The sequence below is a fragment of the Hippocampus guttulatus genome, chromosome 14, assembly GCF_054856545.1.
Source record: "Hippocampus guttulatus isolate MCC_2025c chromosome 14, RoL_Hgut_1.0, whole genome shotgun sequence".
NCBI lineage: Eukaryota > Metazoa > Chordata > Actinopteri > Syngnathiformes > Syngnathidae > Hippocampus > Hippocampus guttulatus.
Window position 1 is genome coordinate 2898082 of NC_141274.1, and position 13075 is coordinate 2911156.

The 13075-nt window shown below is 41.5% G+C and overlaps 1 protein-coding gene across 1 annotated transcript; it reads right to left on the reverse strand.

Moving 5' to 3' along the window:
* Nucleotides 1-3457: 3457 nt before the first annotated feature.
* On the reverse strand, nt 3458-12657 carry LOC147194460 (tetratricopeptide repeat protein 39C-like). Its single transcript, XM_086129987.1, has 14 exons — nt 12005-12657; nt 9569-9617; nt 9020-9148; nt 8351-8465; nt 7855-8230; nt 6683-6851; nt 6476-6569; nt 5383-5490; nt 5206-5315; nt 4981-5104; nt 4807-4904; nt 4620-4724; nt 3906-3944; nt 3458-3829 (listed from the first exon to the last, which is right to left on the reverse strand). Exons 1-14 carry the CDS (start codon nt 12139-12141, stop codon nt 3740-3742), a joined length of 1743 nt encoding a protein of 580 aa, XP_085986113.1. The 5' UTR covers nt 12142-12657; the 3' UTR covers nt 3458-3739.
* Nucleotides 12658-13075: the final 418 nt, after the last annotated feature.

A 13075-nucleotide genomic window follows, 5' to 3' on the forward strand; every position in this document is an offset into this window, starting at 1 on the left:
TATTTAGCGTCAAAAATGACCATGTGGAGTAAGTAAAGGCATTTTTAGCCGGAAAGAACGACCATACATGGTCATTTTTTTCGGCTAAAAAAGCCTTACTATACATGGTCGTTTTTTTGGGCTAAAAACGCCTTACTATACATGGTCGTTTTATTTTCGGCCAAAAATGTCTTACTATACATGGTCGTTTTTTTTCAGTTAAAAACGCCTTACTATACATGGTCGTTTTTTTCGTCTAAAAACGCCTTACTATACATGGTCGTTTTATTTTCGGCCAAAAATGTCTTATACATGGTCGTTTTTTTTTCGGTTAAAAACGCCTTACTATACATGGTCGTTTTTTTAGCTAAAAACGCCTGACTATATATACATGGTCGTTTTCTTCGGCTAAAAACGCCTTACTATACATGGTCGTTTTTTTTTGGGCTAAAAATTTCATCCAAAAATACCTTACTATACATGGTCGTTTTTTTCGGCTAAAAACGCCTTACTACATACACATGGTCGTTTTTTTCGGCTAAAAACGCCTTCCGATTCAAAAAACGACTTCAATAAGCATTACTTATCATGTTGGTCAAAGGAAGAAAGTATATGGTTGCAACCTCTGGGAATTGAACACCCAACCGCTAGTTTGGCACATGGTTTCTCTACCCCTGAGCCACACCACCACTAACTTCTTGTTTGTTTTGTGTTTTCTTCAATAAAGCTGCAAATGGTGGTTAAAGAAAGATGTGACCTTGTTGCAAACACTGGGAATCGAACACCCAACCGCTGGATTTGGGACTTCTGCTTTCGACCACTGAGCTAACCGACCACAGTGAACATTTGGGTTGTTTTGTGTTTTTCCTCAAATAAGTTGTATATGGTGGTTAAAGAGTAGACATTGTTGCAACAACCAGGGATCAAACACTCAACCTCTGGTGTGGTACTCCATCACTCTACAACTGAGCCAAAGCACCACATAGAGCAGTGGAGTTGTGTTTTTTTATTAATCATGGTCGTTTCTTTCGGCTAAACGCCTTGCTATATATGGTCGTTTGTTTTTTTTTGCTAAAAACGCCTTACTATACATGGTCGTTTTTTTCGGCTAAAAACGCCTTTCTATACATGGTCGTTTTCGTTTAAAAACAACTTACTATACATGGTCGTTTTTTTCAGTTAAAAACGGCTTACTATACATGGTCGGGGTTTTTTTTGCTAAAAACGGCTTACTATACATGGTCGTTTTTTTCGGCAAAAATCGCCTTACTCTACATGGTATTTGTTTTCGGTTAAAAACGGCTTACTATACATGGTCGTTTTTTTCGGCAAAAAACGCCTTACTATACATGGTCGTTTTTTTCGGCAAAAATCGCCTTACTATACATGGTCGTTGTTTTCGGTTAAAAACGACTTACTATACATGGTCGTTTTTTTCGGGAAAAAACGCCTTACTATACATGGTCGTTTTTTTCGGTTAAAAACGACTTACTATACATGGTCGTTTTTTTCGGAAAAAAACGCCTTACTATACATGGTCGTTTTTTTCGGTTAAAAACGCCTTACTATACATGGTCGTTTTTTTCGGTTAAAAACGACTTACTATACATGGTCGTTGTTTTCGTTTACAAACGACTTACCATACATGGTCGTTTTTTTCGGAAAAAAACGCCTTACTATACATGGTCGTTTTTTTTTTCAAGTTTAAAACGTCTTGCTATACATGGTCGTTTCTTTCGGCTAAAAACAGCTTACTATACATGGTCATTTTTTTTCGGCTAAAAACGCCTTACTATACATGGTCGTTTTTTTTTTCGGCCAAAAATGCCTTACTGTACATGGTCGTTTTTTTTCGGCCAAAAATGCCTTACTGTACATGGTCGGGTTTTTTTCGGCTAAGAACGCCGTGCTATACATGGTCGTTTTTTTCAGCTAAAAACTCCTTACTATACATGATCGTTTTTTTTCGGCCAAAAACGCCTTACTATACATGGTCGTTTTTTTGGGGCTAAAAATGCCTTACTATACATGGTCATTTTTTTGGGGCTAAAAATGCCCTACTATATATACATGGTCGTTTTTTTTCAGCCAAAAATGCCTTCCTATACATGGTCGTTTTTAACGCTAAAAATTCCTTACTTTACATGGACGTTTTTTGGGGGCTAAAAATGCCTTACTACACATGGTTGTTTTTTTCGGCTAAAAACGCCGTAGTATACATGGTCGTTTTTTTGGGCTAAAAACGCCCATGTATCGCAAGGTGTTTTTTTAGCCCAAAAAACCCACCATGTATAGTAAAGCGTTTTGGGCCGAAAAAAACCCACCATGTATAGTAAGGCATTTTGAGCCAGAAAAAAAATACGACCATGTATCGCAAGGCGTTTTTTAGCCCAAAAAACCCACCATGTATAGTAAGGAATTTTTAGCGTTAAAAACGACCATGTATAGGAAGGCATTTTTGGCTGAAAAAAAACGACCATGTATAGTAAGGCATTTTTAGCCCCAAAAAAACGACCATGTATAGTAAGGCGTTTTTGGCCGGGAAAAAAAAACGACCATGTATAGTAAGGCGTTTTGGGCCGAAAAAAAACCGTCTTTGTATCTCAGGCGTTTTTGGCCAAAAAAAAAAAACGACCATGTATAGTAAGGCATTTTGAGCCGGAAAAAAAAATACGACCATGTATCGCAAGGCGTTTTTTAGCCCAAAAAACCCACCATGTATAGTAAGGAATTTTTAGCGTTAAAAACGACCATGTATAGGAAGGCATTTTTGGCTGAAAAAAAAACGACCATGTATAGTAAGGCATTTTTAGCCCCAAAAAAACTACCATGTATAGTAAGGCGTTTTGGGCCGAAAAAAAACGTCCTTGTATCTCAGGCGTTTTTGGCCAAAAAAAAAAAAAAGACCATGTATCGCAAGCCGTTTTTAGCCGAACAAACCGACCATGTAGTAAAGCGTTTTGGGCCGAAAAAAAACGATAATGTATCCTGAGTATAGTAAGGCATTTTGGGCCGAAAAAAAAATGACGATGTATAGTCAGCCGTTTTGGGCCGAATAAAACGACCATGTATAGTAAGGTATTTTGGGCCGTAAAAAATGACCATGTATAGTTAAGGTGTTTTGGGCCGAAAAAAATCCATGTATCGCAAGGCGTTTTTAGCCAAAAAAAAACACCATGTCGAGGAAGGCGTTTTGTGAATTGTTCCTTAGTGAGTGTGAGCTCAAAGAAGAGGATCAGAAAATGGATGGCTACGCACATTTCTGAGAACGCACAGGAAGGCCGGAATCAAACCCTGAACTTCCACAGCGCAGGACCAACGAAGTAACCATTCGACTACCAGGCAGGGAATGAATGGTTGTGCGTAGAAGAGGATGAGAAAATGGATAGCCATGATTGTTTTTTGAGAACACACAGGAAGGCTGGAGCTGTAATCGAACCCTGCACCTCTGCTGCTGAAACCAAAAGGTCACAACTCATTAAAGTGTCCAATAAAAATAATTTTAATATCTTAAAACACTATCTAAGAGGATCCCGTTCACAGCAAAGAGTACAGTTGTGCATGTGAATTGTAAGAAGTTCTCAAGGACGTGCAAAACATTTCCACATGGGGGAAAAATGTGCAGTGTATTGCAAAGATCAGAAAACCTTTTCCATGCAAACCACAGAATAAGGTTCAAAATTACGCCACAAAAACAAACACTTGGGCCTAAAACGGTCTTATTGTTTGGCTTTTTTTTTCCTGCTAAAGTCAACACGCTTCAAGGTTGAGCCGCAGCTCGCATGAAGGCGAGAGCCGAATGGATCCGTACGTGAAGCCTGTTCTCAAAATCATAGCCTGCATAGTCCTCCTGCAAAAGACAAAATGTGCGTCACAACCAACACCATGCGGGACAATCCCCTGCTAGCTACGACACATTGTTATACCTTCGCCTGAAGCATCAACGTGTGGCCTTTGGCTGCAGTCTAGGGAGGGAAAGGAAAAAAAAAGTCACCTTCGAATATAATCCAACGCGAGGCACTGACACGATGGGTTCACAGAAAATTGATTTGAAGTACCACAGTGGGTATTACAATCACGATTAGCGGTAATGTCGCTGATGCTATCTATAGTGGTACACACGCCGGGCTTGTGTGCGGGCAGTGTGGGATCGGTTCCCACTTATTGAATGCGGGTGTGAATGGTCGTTTGTGTCCTGGGACTGACTGGCGACCAGTTCAGGGTGTAGTCTGCCTTTCGCCCAAAGTCAACTGGAACGGCAACAGCAACTCCCCGCGACCCTCTTCGGGATAGGCGGTATTGAAAATGGATGTATTGCTCAAAATAAATAAATAAGGTAAAATCCCCCATACATCAATTATTCATTTTGAATACTACAAATATGAACTATGCATAAGCCAAAAGTATATATTCAATTGTGGTGGGACTGTTAAATTGAGTTTTTTTTTAGAAGGGTTCTCAAACCAATTTTAAACACACACAAGTAGATGTGTCCACAACTGCAATGTTTAAAAAAATAAAATAAAATTCATCATGCATTTTATTTCTTAGTTTTTACTTGTCTTTAGTTTTATCTGCAAAAGGTAAAACTAATCATTAAAATGTTCTCACAGTTTATCAGTCAACAGTTTTCTACCTACCCCGGAGTCGTTGAGGAGCATGCAGCCCAGTTCGTAGCAGGCGTAAGGCTGCACGTACGAGTTGCTCAGCAGGCCCATCTCATCGCGCAAGGCCACCTGGAAATACTGCAAACACAAAAAGCCGAGTTCCAAAATGAGCTTTGTATTTGGATTGTATTATTATAATCATCAACAGTGATGTGAAGACCTGAATAGCATCTTTCTTGTTATGCAGGCATTTGTTTACAGTCCCCAAGAGCAGGTTTTTCAGCCCTGCGCAGGAGGCGTCGTCAATAGCCTGCAGGACTACAGAAATACACACTTTTTTTTTTTTTTTTTTAAACAACAAACTGCAGATGACTATCAAAGATTAGCGCGGTACCTTGCATCATTGTGTGCAATTTGCTGGTGGAGCAGTTGCAGAGAGCTTTCCACAGATAAAGAATCTCAATGATGGAGAGGATGCACAGTTCTTTGGACAGACTGGGCATCCTCAGCTTCTCAGCCTGTCACAAAATTCATCGGCCGATTAATCAGTCATCGGAATTTTACTCTGCTATATATAAAAAACCCATATTGGTCGATACGGTGCATTAAGTCCACTCACTTTCTTCATGGAGAACAGCTCAATTTGATTGTTCTTGCGTTTAAAGAGTTTTTGGACATCATTGAAAACTCCCGACGCCCCCTGCAGGTCACCCATGGCTCCTTGACAAACTGAAAAAAAAAAAATAAATTACTCAGAGCCTATTCAAACAATGTGGGACACAAGCAGGGTTGGTACCTGCAGTCAAATATGCATAGTAGCACTGCGACCAGCGAGACTCGTTCTTCAGACGCTCAAAGGCCTTGAACGCCTCCGAGTAGTTCAGCTCGATCATGTTGCACCACCCTAGCAAACATACAACAGAAGGATGAAAAGCCAAATGCACTGACTACAACTTCTACGAACTACTCGGGTGGTGGGCTACAATCCCGTGGCAGTTAAATTTCTGAATTATATGAGCAACTGTAGTCACAAGAACAACAAGCATCTTATAGAATTTACAGTACCTTTAACATGCTTGTCTACAGTTTGCGTTCTAATCTCCTGGGAAAACTCTCTCCATTGCTTCCTCTGGTCCATGTTTAGTGTGATACACACAGTGGTACTTCCATCGCGACTCAACCGCATGTGATGTCCAAATTCGTTATGATTTATGCGGTCCACTGAGGCTACGTGAGGAGGAGCCTTTGAAGGCGTTGAAGGACCCTGCCTATGAATTGTCTTTCTAGAACAGTGGTCGTTAACCTTGTTAGAGGTACCGAACCCAACCAGTTCATATGCACGTTCACCGAACCCCTCATTAGTGAAAAATAAAAATGTGATTTTTTTTTTTTACAAATTCAGAGACATTAAAAAACAAACAAACACGCATTTATTAAAAACAGAAAAAAAGTAAATAAAAGTACATGGCATAAGTGTAGCTTTTTTAAAATTGTATCACGTGGTGACTACTGAGCGAACTAAATTTCCCGCAGCACTGATTGGACAAGCAATGTCATGTGATCATCTGCAGCCAGCGATGGCCAAGCGGGCGTGTCAAAATTAATTGACATCTTGAGTCGGGTATGTCTGAACCTCCATGGCAGAGGCTCCGTCGAACCCCTCAGACTGATTCACCGAACCCCTAGGGTTCGATCGAACCCAGGTTAAGAACCACTGTTCTAGAATTTGGAAACCAAGAGTGTCATTTTCATTTATTCTTACGGCCGGCAGATTCAAATTATTTCTGTGACCACTGTGGACTTTTCTTTCATTAACAGAGGGGTATCCGCTATTTTGTTCACGTGTGTACACGTAAGAATGAAGTTTATCGACCGTGGCAAATCCTTACCAATTTCATACAAACACACATGCTGGATCTCCCTCTGCTCCGAGGACAGCTGTAAAGCGCTGTTGAAGGACGTCAAGGCGGCGCTCATCTGGCTCTGCGCACAAACGACAAGTCCCGTGAAGTGTTCGTGACACAATGTTGCGTTTTTAGCACACCAGGAAGTGGGTGTGAGTGTGCTTGTGTGTTGGGCTACAGACAGGTGCTCACCTCAAGACGTTGGACTCTGCCTTTAAAGAACATGAAGAGCGACGAGTTGGGGTAAGTGGTCTCTCTCTGTCGAAGAATGGCTTTGGCCTCCGCCAGGCCCGAGTGAGTGTCGCTGTCATCCAGGGCGAAGAAGGGCTGCACTACTGTGTGGTACCACAGGAGGGCCAAGCTGTTGCAGGACATATGAGAATATGGAACGTCAGCAAAAATAACATCAGACTTGGGCTAAAAAGAGGCAAACAAAATCAGTCAGTAGTGCATAGACATCCGCCAAGGCTGAACACGTAAAAATAGGCTTTACTGCCAGGGACATTAGCGTACGTCTCCTTTAAAAGCATATCATTTTAGTGATGGGCAAATGAGGCTTCATGAACCAGCTGTTGTGTTTATTGAGTCCTTTAGATGGCACTCTCTGTGCAACATTGGGCTGAAAGCAAACTGATTGACCATTTCTTAAACATCTTTCTGTACATCAACAGTGCCATCTAGAGGAGTAAAAAAACAACAATTGGTTCATGAAGCAAATTTGAATCTTCATTTTCCCATAGCTATATTTTTCCCTAAATACTTGGTCCAATTCCCACTTGTTCAACCATTATAGAGGTCCTGCTAGGGCTGCAACGGATTTTTGATGAGCAATCGCAATGAATTTCAGGTCAGTCGCAGTGATTACATGTGAGCATATTTCCTCAATTAAACATGGCGGAAATGTGCGTGACAACAGGTAAAACACAAAAATGTAATGTTTCCTTTCACAACAATGGCATGACGTGGGACTCTTATTTAAATTTACAATGCGAGGCTCTCCTTCAAAGCCTCTGTTCACGCAGCAAATGTTGTTTGACGAGACCTTTGATATTATTTGCTGTCATGCTGAGTAATTTATTTATTTTTTCTGTTCATGTTCTTAAAGTTTTTTTACTTTTTTAAGTATTTACAATACTTGATGCGAGTTACTCTCGGTTTTTCTCTTTTCAGTACAGATACTGGCATTTTAAAAACAATATTTAAAATATGTAAGAAATACCAAATTGTACAATGTGAAATTTCTCTTCAGAAAAGCATTTGTAGTTTTGTTTTTTTTTTTGCCAAATTGCCCAGCTCTTCGCCCCGCTGACTATCCACGGTAACTGCTGCAATCCAGATGCACAAACAGTCACTCACACACTCACGTGGCTAAGGGAGCCTTCATATCTTTGCTCTCGCTGGCGTAGGCCAGCGCCGACAGTCCTTGGAGACGGTCGCCGGGGAAGCCCAGCAGGTTGACGATCTTGAGGAGGTGCGGTGGCACCATGGAGATGCATAGGTGGAAGAGGCCATAGCCAAAGCTGACCGAACCTTTGATCCGGTCCAGGTCTTCGGCGCCAACGACGTCCAGCCGCTGGGAAGGGCTCGACGCGGCGCCGGCTGGCGATGACGAGGCCTGCTGCTCGGACGCTTTCCTCCTCCTCCTGCTGCTGCTGCGCTCCTGCAGCTGCGTGATGTCGCTGTAACATTTGTCGTAAACTTTCCAGGCTTTACGGAGGATCCATCCTCCTTTGATGTATCCTGTGGAGTGTGAAAGAGGAACATGGGATTCAAATATCATTTGGAGTTCCTCACAGTCACAACGCAGTTTAATTGGTCTGAAAATACTGTATCCCCCCCCCCACCAACCCCCGAATTTACCAGAGAGTTCTTGTTTGGTGAAAGCTAGCACGGCGAGGTAAACCTGGCAATCGGCAATGATGATCTGCCTCTGGAGTCGTTCCACGGCGGCCACCGCTGACCTCCGAGAGTCCGCCTGCTCACATCAGAAATAATTCGCAATGTTCAAACCAGAAGGACAAAAACACACAAGAGACAACTGGGAAAGTTTAAGAATCGCTTTTGCTTTCCCTTAAAGCAGACGCATTACGGACGATTGACTTTTTAATGGCTTGTATACAAATAGTCCCGCCCACCCAGCAAGTATGAAATTCAACAAACAAGTCAATATTTATTTAGGGCTGCAACTAACAATGACACTTGTCCCCAAATGCTTACTGTATTTTAATTTTTTCCAATCACAGATATAAGTAAATTTTTCTCAATGATGTTGTTGCGCTGATTCCGAATCTGTCCTCATTTTTTCCCCAAAAGTCAGACTCATTCGAACATGGGACAGGATAAAAGCCGCTCACATTGCACGGAACAGGGCTGACCCCTAAAAAGGGGCTAATTTCAGTGAGTGTGATTTCAGTGTGCTGTAATTTGGGCTCCTTTGGGTATTTTGACAAAAGCTTTTAGGACAGCATTTTTACAGAGAGAAAAATAAAACAAAATATGTCCCCTCATATTTCAACAGTCCCGACTCACAGAGCGCTTCATCTTGTTTTTCAGGGTTTGGAAGACGCCGGCATTTTCGCTTTCGCACAACCTCTCTGTTGTTTTGAGGTCTTCTGACGCCTGCTGCATCTTCTCCTCTTCAAAAGTCATCATGGCATTCTACACAGCAAAATCAAACTAAGTCAAAGACAGAAATCGGGTTTACATTTTTGGGGAAAAATGTCCATGCGATTCCACATGAAGGAAGTGCTCAGGATTACAAAACATTGTAATCCTGGTTTAAGGGTTGGTTTCACACAACTTGAACGTGCACGTTTTTAAGTTGCCCAATACTTATTGGCCCCAATGTATTTGTATGAGGAGCAACAACACTGCCGCAACTAAACATGACTCTGTCACCTTGGAATTTGACTTGGCAGACTGCACTTGAAAAAACAAAAGACAAACCTAGGACTAAATAAACAGACAATGAATAACCAGTCGCTGCAACAATTATGTACAGGATGTACTTACTGAAACGCTCCGACTAATTTAACCCACAAAAAGTAAGCAACTTGTATGCGTGTGGCGTTGACTCACCAGAAAACTGACAAAACTAGCACCGAAGCTCATGAGGGGACTGTGGTTCCTGTGGGGCCAAAAAAAAACAAAACAAAACCATCAGTGAATCACAGAACCGCATTCCATTTTGCCTCAACTTTACGCAATCACCACGGTCTTTAACACTGAATTACAGAGGGGCACGACATATGAAACGACACACGTGAAGGTTGCGTCGTGATCGTACGCGGGTATGTGGCACAATAACTACTGCTGTCTTGTTTTTATTTGATTGATTTAAGCCCTAGAAGTGGTATTTGTACAAATATTTGGATATTTTCTGGTCACCACCAACCACAAAAAATAAGGGATGACTGTACTTAAAAATATATACCCAGAATGATACTTTTTTCAGCTTTTAGGATCTTGGGAGAAGATAAATGGTCGAGAAGTGTCGATCGTATTTTTATGCACCACAGTCTGAGTAAGAGTTATTTCTTTTTAAGTATCTGCCAACACCAAGTCTCGATCCGATACCTTGGCAATGCATTACGAAGAGAAAAAAGTGTTTGTCTTAATTGGCTTAATTTATTTTAAAAAAAAAACGCTATCCCAACATGACTTTTTATATGACTGTAAGTCAGTCTTGTTTCAAATTTAAAAAAAAAATACTCTTGCCTTTAGAAATTAAGAACATTTACAAATCTGATCTTTTGCAGCCAACGCCGATCAGCTGAAAATCATGAGATCGGCCCCGATTTCTGATCACATGATTGGATCAAGACAAGTCTAATAAGTAACCGTAATCTAATAAGAAACATTAAATTGTGTCTCCTGCATTTCCTGAAATAGTGACCTATGCCCCACTTACTTGCTTTGTGTCATTCACTTCAAGGTTAAAAAAAACACCCACACTCAAAAAACAACAACAAAAAAAAACAATAATAATAATAACAACAATACTCTGAGGAAAAAAAAAAGCCAGAAGCTACTTTTTGAAATACTAACTCTGAACGAGCATAACGGGAGACACACACACGTGGAATACAGTTTCCTCAGATGCACTTAATGCATTCATTTAAAAATGCTTTGCTGCTCACGTACAGCAAAGCACGCATCGAGAAAAAGCAGACAAGATGATTATTGTGTGGATACGGATGTTTTGGCAGTCACGGGGCTGTTTGAACATCATCAGTTCAACGCTGGTGTGTGAACATTCGCTGGAGGCTCTTTGAACAAAACAAACGTTTCTTCTTGTGACCTGTCAGATGGCGCTGCGATAGACGAGCCTGACAGTGATGGCGAGCGATGAAGTCAGGAACTGAATGTTGCAAAGGAACTTGTGAGGGAAAATTATAATACGGTTACACGGGGCGGCTGACTTCTTTTGCAAGGAGACAAGCGCAACAAGCAGACACCTGAAGCGCAGGGAGCCTTCTGAAAAGTCCACTCCAAAAGTATTGGAACAGCTGTTCTTTCATTATGGTTCTACACTGAAGACGTTTGGCTTTCAGATCAACAGATGCATATGAGAGAAAAAGTTGAGAAGTGCAGCTTTTATTTCATGGTATTTAAAATCGAGATGCAGAGCACCTTTTGTTTGAAGCTACCCACTTTTCAAGTGAGCAAAAGTATTGGAACGTGACCGGTGGGTGTTTCTAGTAGCTCAAATGTTGCCTTTTAAATTGATTGCTTATACATTAGATAGTGCTTGTTTTTGGCTTTGGGTTTTACCTGTGAAAAGCCAAAACAACAATTCATCTTGCGAAAGTCAAGTGGCCAAACTCAGAAATCAGGGGAGTCGTGATGGGTCGTTGTCAGACCTTTTTTCTGCTTCATTTATATTCCACAAACACAATGATCATCAGAATGCCTTGTTTAACAGGGCTGTCCTGATCCATTAGTGATTTTGGATATTGATCTGATATCAGCCAGAACACCCCTAGTGTCAGATTAGTGTGGAGGAGAGGGGGGGGGGGGGGGTGGCATATCACATAATGTAAAAAAACATTTTTGACTTGGCTTCCCCTTTAAAGACCTTAAAAATTTAAAAGAGCTGTAAATTTGATATTAATAATAATTACAATAATGATGATAATAATAATAATAATGTGTTTCTATATCGTGGATTTGATTTATTGGAGTTGGGTTCTGGAACATAGTCCCCGAGAGTGATTTACTGGACCTGCTTATTCAAGATTTTATTTTATTTTTAAAAAATGCAATTGTAATGGGTGTCAATTATTCGTGGATCTCCGCTATTCGTCGGCCGGGCCAGTCTCTGTCCATTGTATTGTAACAGACAATTGTCAGATACTAGTTACACAAACAAAGGTAACATCTTGACGTGCTCATCTTGTAAGCGGTGTCACCGACAGGCAGGAAACGTAACGAAAAATGCAACACGTAACCCAACAACGGAAGCAGGCAGTGACTTGAATGGATACGACTGGCATCGTGGCAACAGACGCTCACCTGTACGCTCTGAAAAGCTTGTCGCTCTCCTTGAAGCCATTATTCAGAAGCATGTTGATGCCTTTCAGCGCCAGTTCGGCATCGTCGAAAGGCTTCCTTTCGTCGTCTTCCACGGCGGCTTCCGTTGGAGCCGCCATTGAAGTTGGGCAACACCGGGTGTGCGGTGGCGCTAGGCCGAGTGTGGCCGCGAGAGGCTGCTTGGATGGCGGCGGCAAGGCAGGGCTTGCGCGCGCGCTGTCTGCTCACTTTACTTCCAGGCAATACAATCTCAGCCAGTGGCGCAGTTCCGAGCAGACGAGTCCATGTTGATTTTGTACGACTACTGCTTTGTCGGTAAACAGTTATCGGCCTCTGGTGACGTTAAGATGCCGCTTTCAGTCGCCTCTGACCGGCTCGACGGTCGACACTCAGCGTAGCTGCCGGTTGGTGTTCCAGTCAGTTGCAGTGCAGGAAGTGTGGTGCCTTGACGTATTGTTGGAATTTGGACAACTACGGTAGCATTTGTGGTGATCCCTATTTACTGTACGTAAAGTACCCTTGATTATACGACGTCACATCTTTTACTCACTCATGAACATCGGAGGATACACAAAGTATGAAGAACATATAGAAATGGACAATAAAAGAATAGTTAGCGTGCACTTTGAATACTCACATAATTACGTGCAAGCTTTTAAATGTACCATCCGAGTGGGCGTGGTTGTGGTTGGAAGACGTCACTCAAGACGTGCTTGTTTAATACAATGATTCCCTCCCAAACAACGTGAAATTATACGATGAGGAATAAAAAAATAAATTATTGACTGTACACAATTGACGCCCATTATAAATGCACTGAAATTTCTACGTAAAATTTATTTGTAATAAATTACAAAAAAGAAAAATATTGAAAGAAAACCCCGAATAAAGAGGTGAATCCATGGAGACTGACACTCGAGTGTGCGGTTTCCACTGTATCAATTAAATGCTCTTCCACGATACGGCAGTTGTTTAATTAACCTGCTCATCCATTTTTTGTGCGCCTTGAAGCACACATTTGTTTAATGGGGAAGCATGGAAAGATTCAGAAGT